The sequence below is a fragment of the Panthera onca genome, chromosome B3 (assembly GCF_046562875.1).
Source record: "Panthera onca isolate mPanOnc1 chromosome B3, mPanOnc1 haplotype 2, whole genome shotgun sequence".
In the NCBI taxonomy this organism is placed as follows: domain Eukaryota; kingdom Metazoa; phylum Chordata; class Mammalia; order Carnivora; family Felidae; genus Panthera; species Panthera onca.
This window is the reverse complement of record NC_138344.1, coordinates 34,916,966-34,929,286: the sequence shown is the minus strand read 5'-3', so window position 1 is coordinate 34,929,286 and position 12,321 is coordinate 34,916,966. Positions and strand designations below refer to the sequence as shown.

The 12,321-nt window shown below is 41.6% G+C and overlaps 1 protein-coding gene across 3 annotated transcripts in view; it reads right to left on the bottom strand.

Moving 5' to 3' along the window:
• Positions 1–1,780: 1,780 nt before the first annotated feature.
• Positions 1,781–12,321, bottom strand: part of UACA (uveal autoantigen with coiled-coil domains and ankyrin repeats) — a 94,739-nt gene continuing 84,198 nt past the window's right edge. For all 3 annotated transcript variants that reach the window (XM_060618139.3, XM_060618140.3, XM_060618141.3), the window contains exons 16-19: positions 9,160–11,898; positions 7,013–7,165; positions 4,865–4,930; positions 1,781–1,965 (exon numbers count right to left, since the gene is read on the bottom strand). In XM_060618139.3, the coding sequence (XP_060474122.1) occupies positions 1,894–1,965; positions 4,865–4,930; positions 7,013–7,165; positions 9,160–11,898 (3,030 nt within the window). In that variant the 3' untranslated portion in view covers positions 1,781–1,893. The remainder of the gene's footprint in view (positions 1,966–4,864; positions 4,931–7,012; positions 7,166–9,159; positions 11,899–12,321) is intronic.

Here is a 12,321-nt window from a genome sequence, read left to right as displayed (position 1 = left end):
CCTACTACTCCACCCTCCACGGAGGACTGAAAATGGGTAACACCTGTCTGTACTTGGACCCCATCGTTCTCTACACCAAATTCTCCACAGCGGCACATGGAGTAATTGGCCTTGTAGATCTTTTACGAGGATGTTCAAAAACAGTAGTCCACAGAAAACATTTTATTTGTGATTGAAGACAAAATAAAGTACACACAAGTTTCCCCTCCCACTTCTAATAAGGAAAATACAAGACGAAAGTGTGAGTATTCAGTAAGAACTTTCTCTCCTCTACAGCTTCAAAGGAGACCTACATAAAACTCATGGAACAGACTTCATGCAGAAGGACAACATTAAGCATAAAACCAAGGAATTTGCGTACTGCTCGTGTAAACTGTATAACTAAAGAATTAAAAAGAAATCCAATTCTGACTTTTCACTGTGGTTTCTACACTGAAGAAATCTGATGGCTTGTGGGGGGAGAAGCTATTCGGATGGCTCTTTGTCCTTGTTATTATTTACAGAATTGGGCTAAAAAGTCTGGCTCAGGGAGCACCTTACTGGTTCAGTCGGTGGAGTACACAACTCTTGACCTTGTGGTCATGAGTTCAAGCCCCACGTTGGGCACAGAGATTACTTAAAAAAAAAAAATTCCAAAAAATAAGAAATCTTTCAAATCTTTCAGGATGCTCAAAGATTACTGCTAAGGCACACTTTGCGATTGAAAGAAAATCTGGCTGAAAGTATTCATTGGTTCAGTTTATTTGCTAACAGTCAAACTAGTAATCTTCAATCTGGATGGAAAACAAAATATTAATAAAAGCAACAAAACATATAAACTTTCCTTAATGAGATGTGGTTAATAAAAATGGTTGGTTACAATAAAGTATTCACTAAAACGTGGCCAATTTTATTTTTTCCTTGTGATCTATATTCTTACAGTTTACTATATTATTGCACTTTTATCTGAAACCTTAAAAATCTGTTTTCTAAAATTAGTTCTCTAATTTTGCAAGAAAACTGCATTTCACATTATTAATTTCATTAGTGCAATTTTCCTATAAATAAGTGCAAAACATTTGGAGGATGCATGTATAATGAGTGTTTGGTTACTATAGTAGCAAATGTCAAAGTAATTGCTAAAAAAAAAAAAAAGCCTAAGAATTTTGATACTTTGAAAAATCTAGGATACCAGCTATCATAGCTCTCTAAATACTGTGGCAAGAAAAAAATCACCACGAGTAAAAAATTAAGATACTGTTGTGGATATTATGAGGCCATCGGATTAGGAATTCCTGATATGTTCTACGCTGGTCTGCTTTTAATCTAAATGTAATTTAGTACAGTACACCATTTATGAGAAGAAATGTATTGAAAGAGGCATAAAAGTTAGAAGAAAAAAATCTGTGCCTCCAAAAGAAGTCAAAGGCACTCATTAGGTTACTTCAATAAAAAACGCAACTCGGCCAGCCAAGTTATGATGCATATTCCTTAAAATCACGTTAGGCTCTCGTGGCTCAGCTGAAGGCCTGAAAGATCTTTTGATCCACTTAACCAAATTAATTTCTCTGAAAGAAACCTTTAAACAATTATTTCAGCCTAACGCCTCTTCATATGGACCTACACAGATGGCTTATGTTTTATTAGGGACTCGACGGCTTAAAAATACGTAGCCAACCCGAGGCAAAGTGTTACATTGTTTGCCTCACCATAAAATTAACATATATAGATTATAAGATCTGAATTGCTATTGAAAAACTCAGGAACATCCCCATCTAATTAAAAAAAAAAAAAAACTTGCTGATGAAACAAAATATATTTTATTTCAATGATACTAGCACAAAAGGGCCCAGAAAGGCTGTGGGTTTGCACACGGAAGGCTCGGCACCAGCAGCTGAAGCACAGGCTGCTTAGTTAGCACACAAGCCCCTGCCGCATTTGTATGATTTGGAGTAAGGCCGCCTGCACGTCTTCGTCCATGTGACCCTTGAGAGAAAGAAGAAAGGGAGAAATATTTTACGTCCTCTTCAATGACACAAGAATTCTATTAGGCCTAAATGGCTGTGATTCACCAAATGCTAAAGCCTCATCATTGCAGAGATATTCTAAAGGATTTATTGGAAAAGACAGCAGAGCTCTGCGACGGAAATTTAAAAAGTCAATCTAAAAGCAGTGCAAACCAGCTGCTCTTAACACTTATTATCAGAAGACAGATGGACAAACTTTTCTCCTTCTCTCTTTTTTAATAATGGCTCAGATAATAGGGGCGGCGTAAGTCATAAGTGAGCGAAGTCAGCTACACGTTAAGTTTTCTTTCTGCTTCTGCTGAGAAACGTTTTTGTAATTAGAAAAATTAATGGACAAGCCCCCATACTTATATTTTCATCCTAGGGAAGATCACATCATTTTGCAACTTGCCATTTCACCTAATGTCACGGATGTCTTTCCTAAGCTATTTCTCTAATTATTTTAAGTTACTGGATACCATCCCACCGTACAGATGAATCGTACTTTCTTTACTCGTTCCCCCAAACGACGGGCGTTTAAGGGGTTTCCCATCTTCATGGGCAGACTCCTAGAGAAGAAACTGCTGGGTCAAAAAGCAAGGCTCCATTGCTAATTTTGCAAAGCACTACAAAACTTCCCTCTACGGGCATTGTAACAAGTTACACTCCCACCAACAGGGTATAAATGCCAATTTCCCACAACACCTTGGCCAATGCTACAGATGCTCATCTTGTTTAATACTTGCCAATCCCATAGGTGAAAAAATGGTCCCTCCCTGTTTATTTGGATTTCCCCCATTACCAATGAGGTGGAGATCCTTTTATGTGAATGTTAGTCATCTATATTTAGGAAGAAACATTTTGAACTTAAAAAGATGGCAAGGGGCAGATTAAATGCGAGTCAGTATGGTGGGCTTACGACACCCTCGGCCCCCTTCTCTTTGCTTGGACATTTGAATAGAATTCAGCTTAACACTTCCCATTCATATAAAAAGTTGTGCTTCCAAAATCTGTTTCTGTAAGAATGGGATGTTGAAATTTCAAACATTAGCCATGGCTGACTACACTGAATTTCTTGGTTAACTTTATGATGCCGGAAGGCAAGACAATTTCTGATGCCAGTTGTTTTTGTTATGTTTCATTAGGAGTCAGTAGGATTTCAACTTTTGGAAGCATACATTATACAGAGTTGAAAGGCTTGACAGTTTGTGGTGTCTTTCATGCTCTTTCTCTCCTGGCTGATATCAGATCTGAATGAGTTCTTTATCCACATCTTCCACACTTGTCTACCATTTCCCTCCTAAAGTTCCCACTCTGCTGTCCCTCAACGGTCTTCTCTAACAATTTCAATGTACAGCTACCCTTGAACAACATGAGTTTGAACCGTGGGGGTCCACTTACACAAAGATCTTTTATTTGGATTAATACCGTACAGTACTATAAGTGTATTTTCTCTTTCCTTGATTTTCTTAGTAACACTGTCTTTCCTCGAGCTTCTTATTGTAACACTACAGTATTTAATAAATATAACATACCAAATACATGTGAATTGACTCTTTATATTACTGGTGAGGCTTCCTCACAATAGATAGCCTATATGAGTAGTCAAGTTTTGGGGGAATCGAAAGTTACACACAGATTTTTGACTGTGCAGGGTCAGCGCCCCTACGTCCCACTGTTCAAGGGTCAGCTGTACTTTCAAATCCCAGCTTATCTTCTAGCTCCTCAAAAGAAAGTAGCCAAACTTCCTCTTATCATACCATTCATGCTTTTACATTTGTTTCCCCTCATCTCCTATAGAAAAGGAAGGCTTTTTGGTTTTACGAATTCGATGTTGTAAAGTTTCTTCTTTTTATTATTTTACCTAGTTCTTCTTATTAAAAAATGACCTTCTTGGAAGCTTTCTCGCAACAACTCCCCGCCACCCCCCCCACCCCGCCTTTTTTGGTAAACAGTGTCGCCTAATACTTCAAATCCTGAACAATTCCTAATGTATCTCACCTGCCATTCTAACGTTGCCTCTTTCAGGACATCTTCCTGAAAAATCTACTCTGAGAATTTTAGAGATTGCTGATCACAGGGTTTCTACGGGGCATTAAGTATGGTATTCTTCACATGCTGAACAGTTTCTCAGTGTGATATATTCTTCCAAAAGAGGAGCCTTTTCATTACACCCCCCAAAGAGGGAATTCTTAATCTGATGTTTCACTGAATTTAAGCCACATTAAATAAATACTATTGATAATCTCCAAACAGAACCAGTTTATTTTCTTACATTATTACAATTTTGTGCACACCCTGTCATCTTTGCGCTTTTATAGCATTCTCTACGTTTCAAAGAAACACTCCTGAGCTACCAAGAAACAGTGAAGTCCTTTGCACTCTCTTTAGCTGACAGCCAGGTATGGATGTCAAGGCATTATCTCCAGCTAGCAATACCATTAACATGTGCTGCCATCGTATGTTGCCAAACTGTCTATAAAATGAGTGACAAGCAGATGGAGAGAACACTACATTTAAGATGTTGTGTTACCATATAGCTTTGTAAATTTCTCTGGGAGATACACAAGCCATGATTTAAAAAAACACAATGATTTTAAAATAAGCATATGGGATACAACTACTTTACACAGCAATGACTTTCACATACATTTACTTGAAAATAAAAAAATGATCTTCTCTAAAATGGGGATGAAGGAGTGCACGTGTTGTGTTGAGCACCGGGTGATATATGAAATTGGTGAATCGCCGTATCGTACACCTGAAACTAACATAACACTGTATGTTGACGATATTGGAATCAAAAAAACAGAAGCATTTTTATAAAGAAAATTACAAAATAAAATGGTATCTCTGCCAGAGGAGAAATCGTTTTTTACCTGCGCAGCACTAAGGAGATGTGTCCGATAAATTGCAATTACCTCTTGGTGCTGTCTGTCGGCATCCTAGACATGTGGAAAGATGGACAGATCAGAGTATCAGCATTCACGTTTTCAAACACACGGAGGCTTGTGACAATGCCATCTTCAGGCCTGACACTACAAAATGGCAATATTATTAAAGTGCTCCTGCCACGTCTTGTAACAAACCACCTGGGACCCACCGGATGCAAAACTGCACAGCATTAACAATCGTTTAAACTTTCCTAATCAATGTGTGGAAACATTCATAGCGAAAGCAATGCCGCTTGTCCTAGGTAACATGAAATTACTGCCTTAGTTCACATCTAATGCCACGAAATTATCCAGATACTTAACAGTTTATCCTTGGGATTATTGCAAAAGCTTCCAATCTTGTCTCCCTGTCTCTAGATTTTATTCCCGATCATGCTTCCAAGATGAAGGCAGCTCTTTTCTGGAATCACTTCTGGTTCAAAGACCTTGGGAGAAACCTCATTACATATAAAAGAGAATCTAAACTCCTCAAACTTCTCCACAGCCTGGACAATCTAGCCACAAATACAGTTTCCACTCCCAGCCAGGCTGATCAGCTTTTACGGCCCCTTGGGGACACCGTTCACATTCGACCCCCACGCCCTTCTTCAAACTACTTCCCTTGCCTGGAAGATTCTCTATTTTCCATTCACCTACCAAAACACCAACTATCTTACAAGTTCCAGCCAGGTATTCCCTTCCTCTCGGCCTAGCTCCTATCGCACCAGTGATCTTTCCCTCCTATGAATTCATATCACTTATAGCCAGGGACCTTATTCTCAACTCTGTATATGACATTTTTTATCTTGTTAATTCACTTTTCATGGATCTAAATTTTGCTTCTCTAATTACCTAGAACTCCTTGGGACAAAACCTGTGTACTCTCTTTATCCCTGACAGTGTTTTAGCACAGTGTCATGAATATAATAAATAAGAAACAAATATTTCCAATTATTGAAGGGACTACCAGATCCTTTTGATAAGATCCAAATCAATAATCTGTCATCATTAATCTGTAGGCCAGAGTATTAATAAACAAACACTTACAAAAAGAGCTTTCTTCTATTCAAAAACAACTCATAACCAATTCCTATAAAATAGGAAATTTTTAGTAACAATTTACATTTGACTGGGCTGTTTTACTTAGCATCTCCATGTATGTCATATTACCTCATTTGATTAAAAAAGCAAATAAGTAATCAGTTCTTACTATTCCACTGTATGGATAAGGTAGCCGAGGATTAGGGGGAATGTTCCACGTCACCTGGTTTTTAAACAGCAGTGTTTAGAACTGAGCTCCCGTGTTCAGTTTCTCAATCCAGTTGCTTTCCTTTTTTTTTTTTTTTTTTTAATATTTATTTATTTGGGGGAAAGCACAAGCGGGGGAGGGGCAGAGAGAAGGGGACAGAGGATCTGAAGCGGGCTCTGTTCTGACAGGCTGATAGCAGAGAGCCCAAGGTGGGGCTTGAACTCACAAACTGCAAGATCATGAGCTGGGCTGAAGTAGGACACTCAACCCACTGAGCCACCCAGGCGCCCCCAGTTGCTTTCTTTAATATAGAAAGGAAATACATATATGCATATAGGATACGTATGTGGATATATATATTTCCAGGTGTTTTCTTTTACTATATAAGGATATAAGGTATAAAACCAGAGGGATGCCTACCTTCATTCATAAGTAGAAAATATTTTAAAAACTTCCCTTAGTTTAGCGGACGGATATTTTAAAGAGTGTGCTGCAGCTGGGAAGACACCACCAGAGCTGGAGTTAGCCAGTCTCACGATCGAATCCCAGCTTTATGTCCCCAAGCATCGAGTATTTTCTTCTTTGTTTCCTTAAGAATCAAATGGGGGGGGGGGGCGTGATGAAGATAAAGGCTAAAGTACGTACAATGTTTAGTGTAGTGCGTGGCATATAGTAGGCACCAAATATACCGCCGCCATGGGCGTAAGTAACTTCTGGCAAAAATGATTCCGTTCCTGGATCTCAGCACAGCCACAAATCAATCCCGGCTCTACATAAACTTTCACAAGCAAACGAACACGACCCCGCACGTACAGCACGAAGCCCTCCCAGGCCAGGGTACTCACAGCCAGCTGCTGCTGCAGGGCCTTTACTTGGCTCTGTAGGCTGTCAATCAGCTGGCTCTGTCTCCTGCCGGGGCTCCCACTCGGGTAGGTGAGCTGTGAAAGGCCACTGAGCGCCTGCTTCAGTCTTTCCACGTCATTAAGCAGTTCGGTTATCTTGTAAACAAAGAGAAAAGGTATGGGAGAAACATATATTATTCACTTATGCGATTCTAATGAACATCTTTATACCAAAATCCCTCCGCGAGGAACCAAATTTATCTTTGTACACCAGAAAATTGAGGAATGAATACTGTCGAGATTGTCATCAACAGTACATAATACAATACATAATTTAATTGCTTTAAATTCCTCTCAGTAAATTCCTTGCAAAAGCATTACTAAGTTGAGAATAAATATATATCCTAAGGTCTGAGAGTGACCTCAGTCTTCTTATTCTTAATATTTAAGTACCTATGAAAGTCTACAGATCACCTTCTAGGCTCTCTGAAACACAGGAGCTTGTGGGGCATTCCCTCCAACAGAGTTTGAAAAGAAAGGCGCAGCTCACACAAGCCTCGCATGAACTTATGTGCCTTGTTCATTTCAAGAAGGTAGGATTTTAGACTACTTTATCTTAAAGAGGGAAAAAAATCAGGAGGCCGTTTACCAGAGAGAGCAAAACCTTTTTATTTCAAGTCAGACTGATCTGGTATTTATTAGCTGTGTGAGCTTGGCTAATTTCCTTTATTTTTATGAGCTTTAGTTCCCTTATCAGTGAAAGAAAGAAGTTCTTTAACAGTTAAGAAAATCAAATGCGGGGTGGCTAGGGGGCCCAGTCGGTTGAGCGACCGACTCTTCATTTCGGCTTGCATCATGATCTCACAGTTCGTAAGTTCGAGCCCCGTGTCGGGCTCTGTGCCAACAGTGTGCAACCTGCTTTGGATCCTCTCCCGCTCTCTCTGCCCCTCCCCTGCTCACGCTCATGCTCTCTCTCTCAAAATAAATAAACAAACACTTCAAAAACTCAAACCCAATCATAAATATCTGCCTGGTACGTAGTATATCCTCAATAAATGACAATAATTGTAAGTAGTTATTAATAACTTGCTATTATAATTATACACTGTTATATTCCTAACTACCTTCTGAACAAGGTGCGAGCATTTAAGTTCTGGGTCACACAAACAGATGGATCAGAAGGCTAGTACTTGTACTTCTCCACTGAGGAGGGCCAGGGATGTGTATTTGCCGCCGTATCCCCAGAACTTGGCATAGAGAAGACATTTAATCATTGCTCACTGAACCGATAAAAATGCACCCAATCTCCCTGATTTCTCATCCTCACAGTACACACTTTATTATGCCAACCACCAGTTTCGAAAATATTGAAAGCATCTACTGTGTAAACTGTACCATGGGAATGAATGAGAAGAAAAGCTTAAGTTGCAAACCGTCTGATCTTAATAGCTGGTTGAGAAGATCGAGCACCTAACTCTGACACAGTAATATTTACGTCTTGAATAGTGGCAACGCTAACATTTCAGAAGAGGAACAGTTCACGGGAGGCTAGAGTGCATAGCGAAGGCTTCAGGAAGGAGGATAAGTGTTGAAGTGGGCGTTAAGGAACGAGTAGGACTTAACTCGGTAGAAAGGAGAGGCAGGACATTCTGGGTGCGGAGACCAGTCTGTGGGAAGTTATGAGGACAAAATGTACACGGAACTGGAGGGCTCGGTCACTGGTGTGGGTGAATGCCAAGATCAAGTCTGGGGTGGTTCCCAGTGTCCTTTGTTTCTTGTAGCCTGGAAACACAGCTTTCTTCCTCCTCTCCCTCAATCACCCTTCAGGTAACCCTAAAACCCACTGGACTCTGACCACTTTTGAGGCAAGTGAACCTGGAGTCTCCTCATCTTTCCTCAATTCTTGGCTATGCCAGTTGAGGAAACCCGAGGAGAAATGCTTTTTGCTTGTGTGACTTTAACTATTTTCTCAATTCTGAATTTTTTTGCACACCAGTAGACTAACCGGAAAGGTGGCATTTAGTGGTCCCGCAGCTAATGCTTCTGGAAACCTGTCTTGTGGGATGCTGCGGTAAAGGGGCCCTATTCCACTCGGGAAGTTCCTCTCGGGGGCTCCTGACGCAAAGCCGTGCCGCCTGCTCGGTGCCTACCTTATTATCTTTCGCTTCAATTTGTTTGGCAGATTCCTGTATTCTTTTCTGTAACTCTGTGATTGTTGTTAAGGACTTATCACACCGTTCCTGCTGGTCCTTGATTTCTTGCTCAATGCTGAAATGGAGCAATTCCTTCTCATCCTTTGCAGACAGCTGCTTCCTTTGGGCGTGCAAAACCTCCTCACAGGCTTCTTCGTACTTTCTATTCAGATTGGCCAATTTTTCATTCAAGTTGGAAATCTGGGTCTCCAAATCACTTTTTGTCGCTTTATATTTAGACAAATCAACCACCTCTCTCGTCTCTAATTTTCTTAATGCTCGTTTAGTGTTCTGCACCTCGGATTGGAGTTTGGAGACCTCTTGGGTTTTGGTTTGGTTTTCTTCTTCCTTCTCCCTCAAGCTAGCCTTGATGATCCCCACTTCCTTCTCAAATGCCTCCTTAACCTGCAAATGCTCTGCCAGGGGCACCGACGAGTTCTTCTGGTTCTCCAGCATCTGATGCAGGGTGGCCACTGTCTGCTGCTCTTTCTCGTAACATCTTTGCTTATTCTTCAGTTCTTCCTTGAGACTCTCGATTGTGCCGTTCAGAGACTTTTTGAGGGCCTCAACCTGTTCCAACGGAACATGCTGCTTCTGCAGAAGGGTCTGGGCTGCGAGAATCTCCGAAGTCTGTCTGGCATTTTCGTCGACCAGCTTCTCTTTCTCGGTCTTTACCTCCGTGTATTTCTGCAGCAGGTCTTTGAATTGTTTGTTTAGCTCTTCTGCTTTTCTGCTTAGCGCTCTTTCCATTTCATGAGCACTCTCAAGGAGAACATTCTTATCTTGCAAATCCTTCTGAAGAGTGAAAATCTCCTTCTTCAACTTGTCATTCTCTTGCTTGCACTTCTTGGCCTCTTCTTCCCTGACGTGATATTTTTGTGTCTGCTCGGATAACTGTTCTTTTAGTTCTTTCTCTGTCGCTTTAAATTTTCTTTCACACTCTTCGAAGCTGATGATTGGAGCATATTTGAGCTTGATGCATTCTTGAATCGTGTCGAGCTCCTTCTTCTGGGCTTCGATCTCTGCGTGCAGCGTCACGATCTCCTCTTGGCCCTTCTTGTAGTTGGCCAGGATTTCCGCACTGTCATCCTGTACCCTCTTCATGCTCTGACTCGCGGCACCCATCTTCTCCTCGTGCTCTCGGAGGCTGATGTACTCGGCCTTCATTTGGTTCTGAGTGTTCTCCAGGTTTCTTTTGAGTAGCTCATTCTCCTCTTTTGTTTTTACAAGTTCCCGACTGAGATCCTCGATGTTTTTCTTCGCATCTAGTAATTCTCTGTTCGTCTTATCTAGGGTGCCACTCAGTGCGGCTTTAATCTCCTCGTGGGCTGGAGCTGGCACATACTGAGTACTCAGGCTCTTTTTCAACGCGGTGTTTTCGGACAGGAGTGCATGTATTTTCTCTTGGTCTCCGGCACGTTTTTTGTGAAGCTCAGAGAGCTGTTGTCTGAGGTCAGCAAGGCTGGAGTTCAAAGCCGTGACCTCCTTCTCATGTTTCTCAGGAGGCACGAACGCGGTCTCGAGGCGGCTGACGTTCTCACTCAAACGGCCATTCTCCACCAGCAGCTTCTCCATGGCCATCTTCTGCTCCGTGTACTTCTGCGTGACATCTACAAGCTGTTGATTCAGCTCACCGACCATGACGTCATGCGACTTTTTCATTTCTTCGCTCACTTGTAAAGGAACGTAATGACTCTTCATTTCACTTGTTAAGTTACGGACTTGCTGGCTGAGGAGCTTGTTATCCAGATACACCTTTTCGACGTCCTTTTGTAACGTCTGATTTTTCGACGTGAGTTCGGTGATCTTCTTCGTAAGTTCTCCCGCCCTCTGCTCCAGCCTGCTCTTGAGCTGCTCGTGCTCCTCCGGTCTGACGTGCTGAGCAAGCTTGGCCTTACAATTCTCAACTTCTCTCTTCAACTGTCTGATTTCGCTAAGTGACTTTTCCTGCTCCCTTTCCATCTCTCCTATTCTCTTGGCCTTCTCATTGACTTCACTTGACAACAAGCTCTTCATGCTCTCGAATTTTTCCGTCGGAACAGAAAGGGCCAACTTGGCCAACAGTTCTTTGACCTGGCCTTCCGCCTCCGTGACCCTCCTGCCTTTCTTGTCTCGCTCCGTCTCACACATACTGAAGTCCCTCTGCAGTCGCTTGTTCTCTTCCACCAGCTTGCCTGCATCCCGCTTCAACTCTTCTACCAGCATCTCGCTCTGTCCGATCTGGCTTCGTAACTTCCCCACTTCTGCTGACGCGCCCTCGTATTTTGCTTTCATGTCTTTCAACTGGTCCTTCAGTTCCTCGGTTAGTCTGTGATTCCCCGCAGCTGCTTCACTTGTTAGGTGCTCTTTAAGGGCAAGAAAATGTGTCTGCATTTGTTTTACTTTACCTTCCGACTCGTACATTCTCTTCTGCACATCTTTCAATGCGTCTTCTAACTGCTTTACCTGCTCATCTGAGTCCTCCTTGATCCGTTCACATTCTAATGCTAAAGCTTTGCATTCGGCCACCTTGTGAGCCAGCTCGTTCTGGAGCTTGAGTCGGTCTTGTTTTGCTGACTCGCAGAACGTTCTCATTGCTTCTAACTCTTTCTTTAAAATGTCATTTTCAGAATATGAGGTTTGATGGGGTAAGGACAGCTCCAGCGGTCTTAACATAGACCTGCTTTGCATGTGGGCCGGCACCCCTGGGGATGTACACTGAAAGGGGAAACAAACAAACAAAAAAAGAGACACTAATCACAAAAGCCTAAAGAAGACATTTACTTATTTGCCAAACTTCTAGATTCCCACATCATCAGTAGTCAAGGGGTTTTCAGACTAGCGTATTGGAAAAATACAGTACTGATTTTTGAGGTTAAGAAAAGCAATTCTGGGTATGATTCCCTTAAAATGCTCTCAAGCAGGGATACTTTGAAAGTCTGCTCACCGTAAGTGTATTTCTGGCAGAACAAAGAAGGAAAAGAGTTGTGGCCTCTGGGGACCATTTCCTCTTCCCTTCTCCATTCACAATAACTACCCACAAGTGATATCAACTTTATCAAAACACATTTATTATTTCTATGCTTTATGGCACACAGTGTGCTTAGAACTTCCAATTCTGAAGACAGTCATCAAAACCGT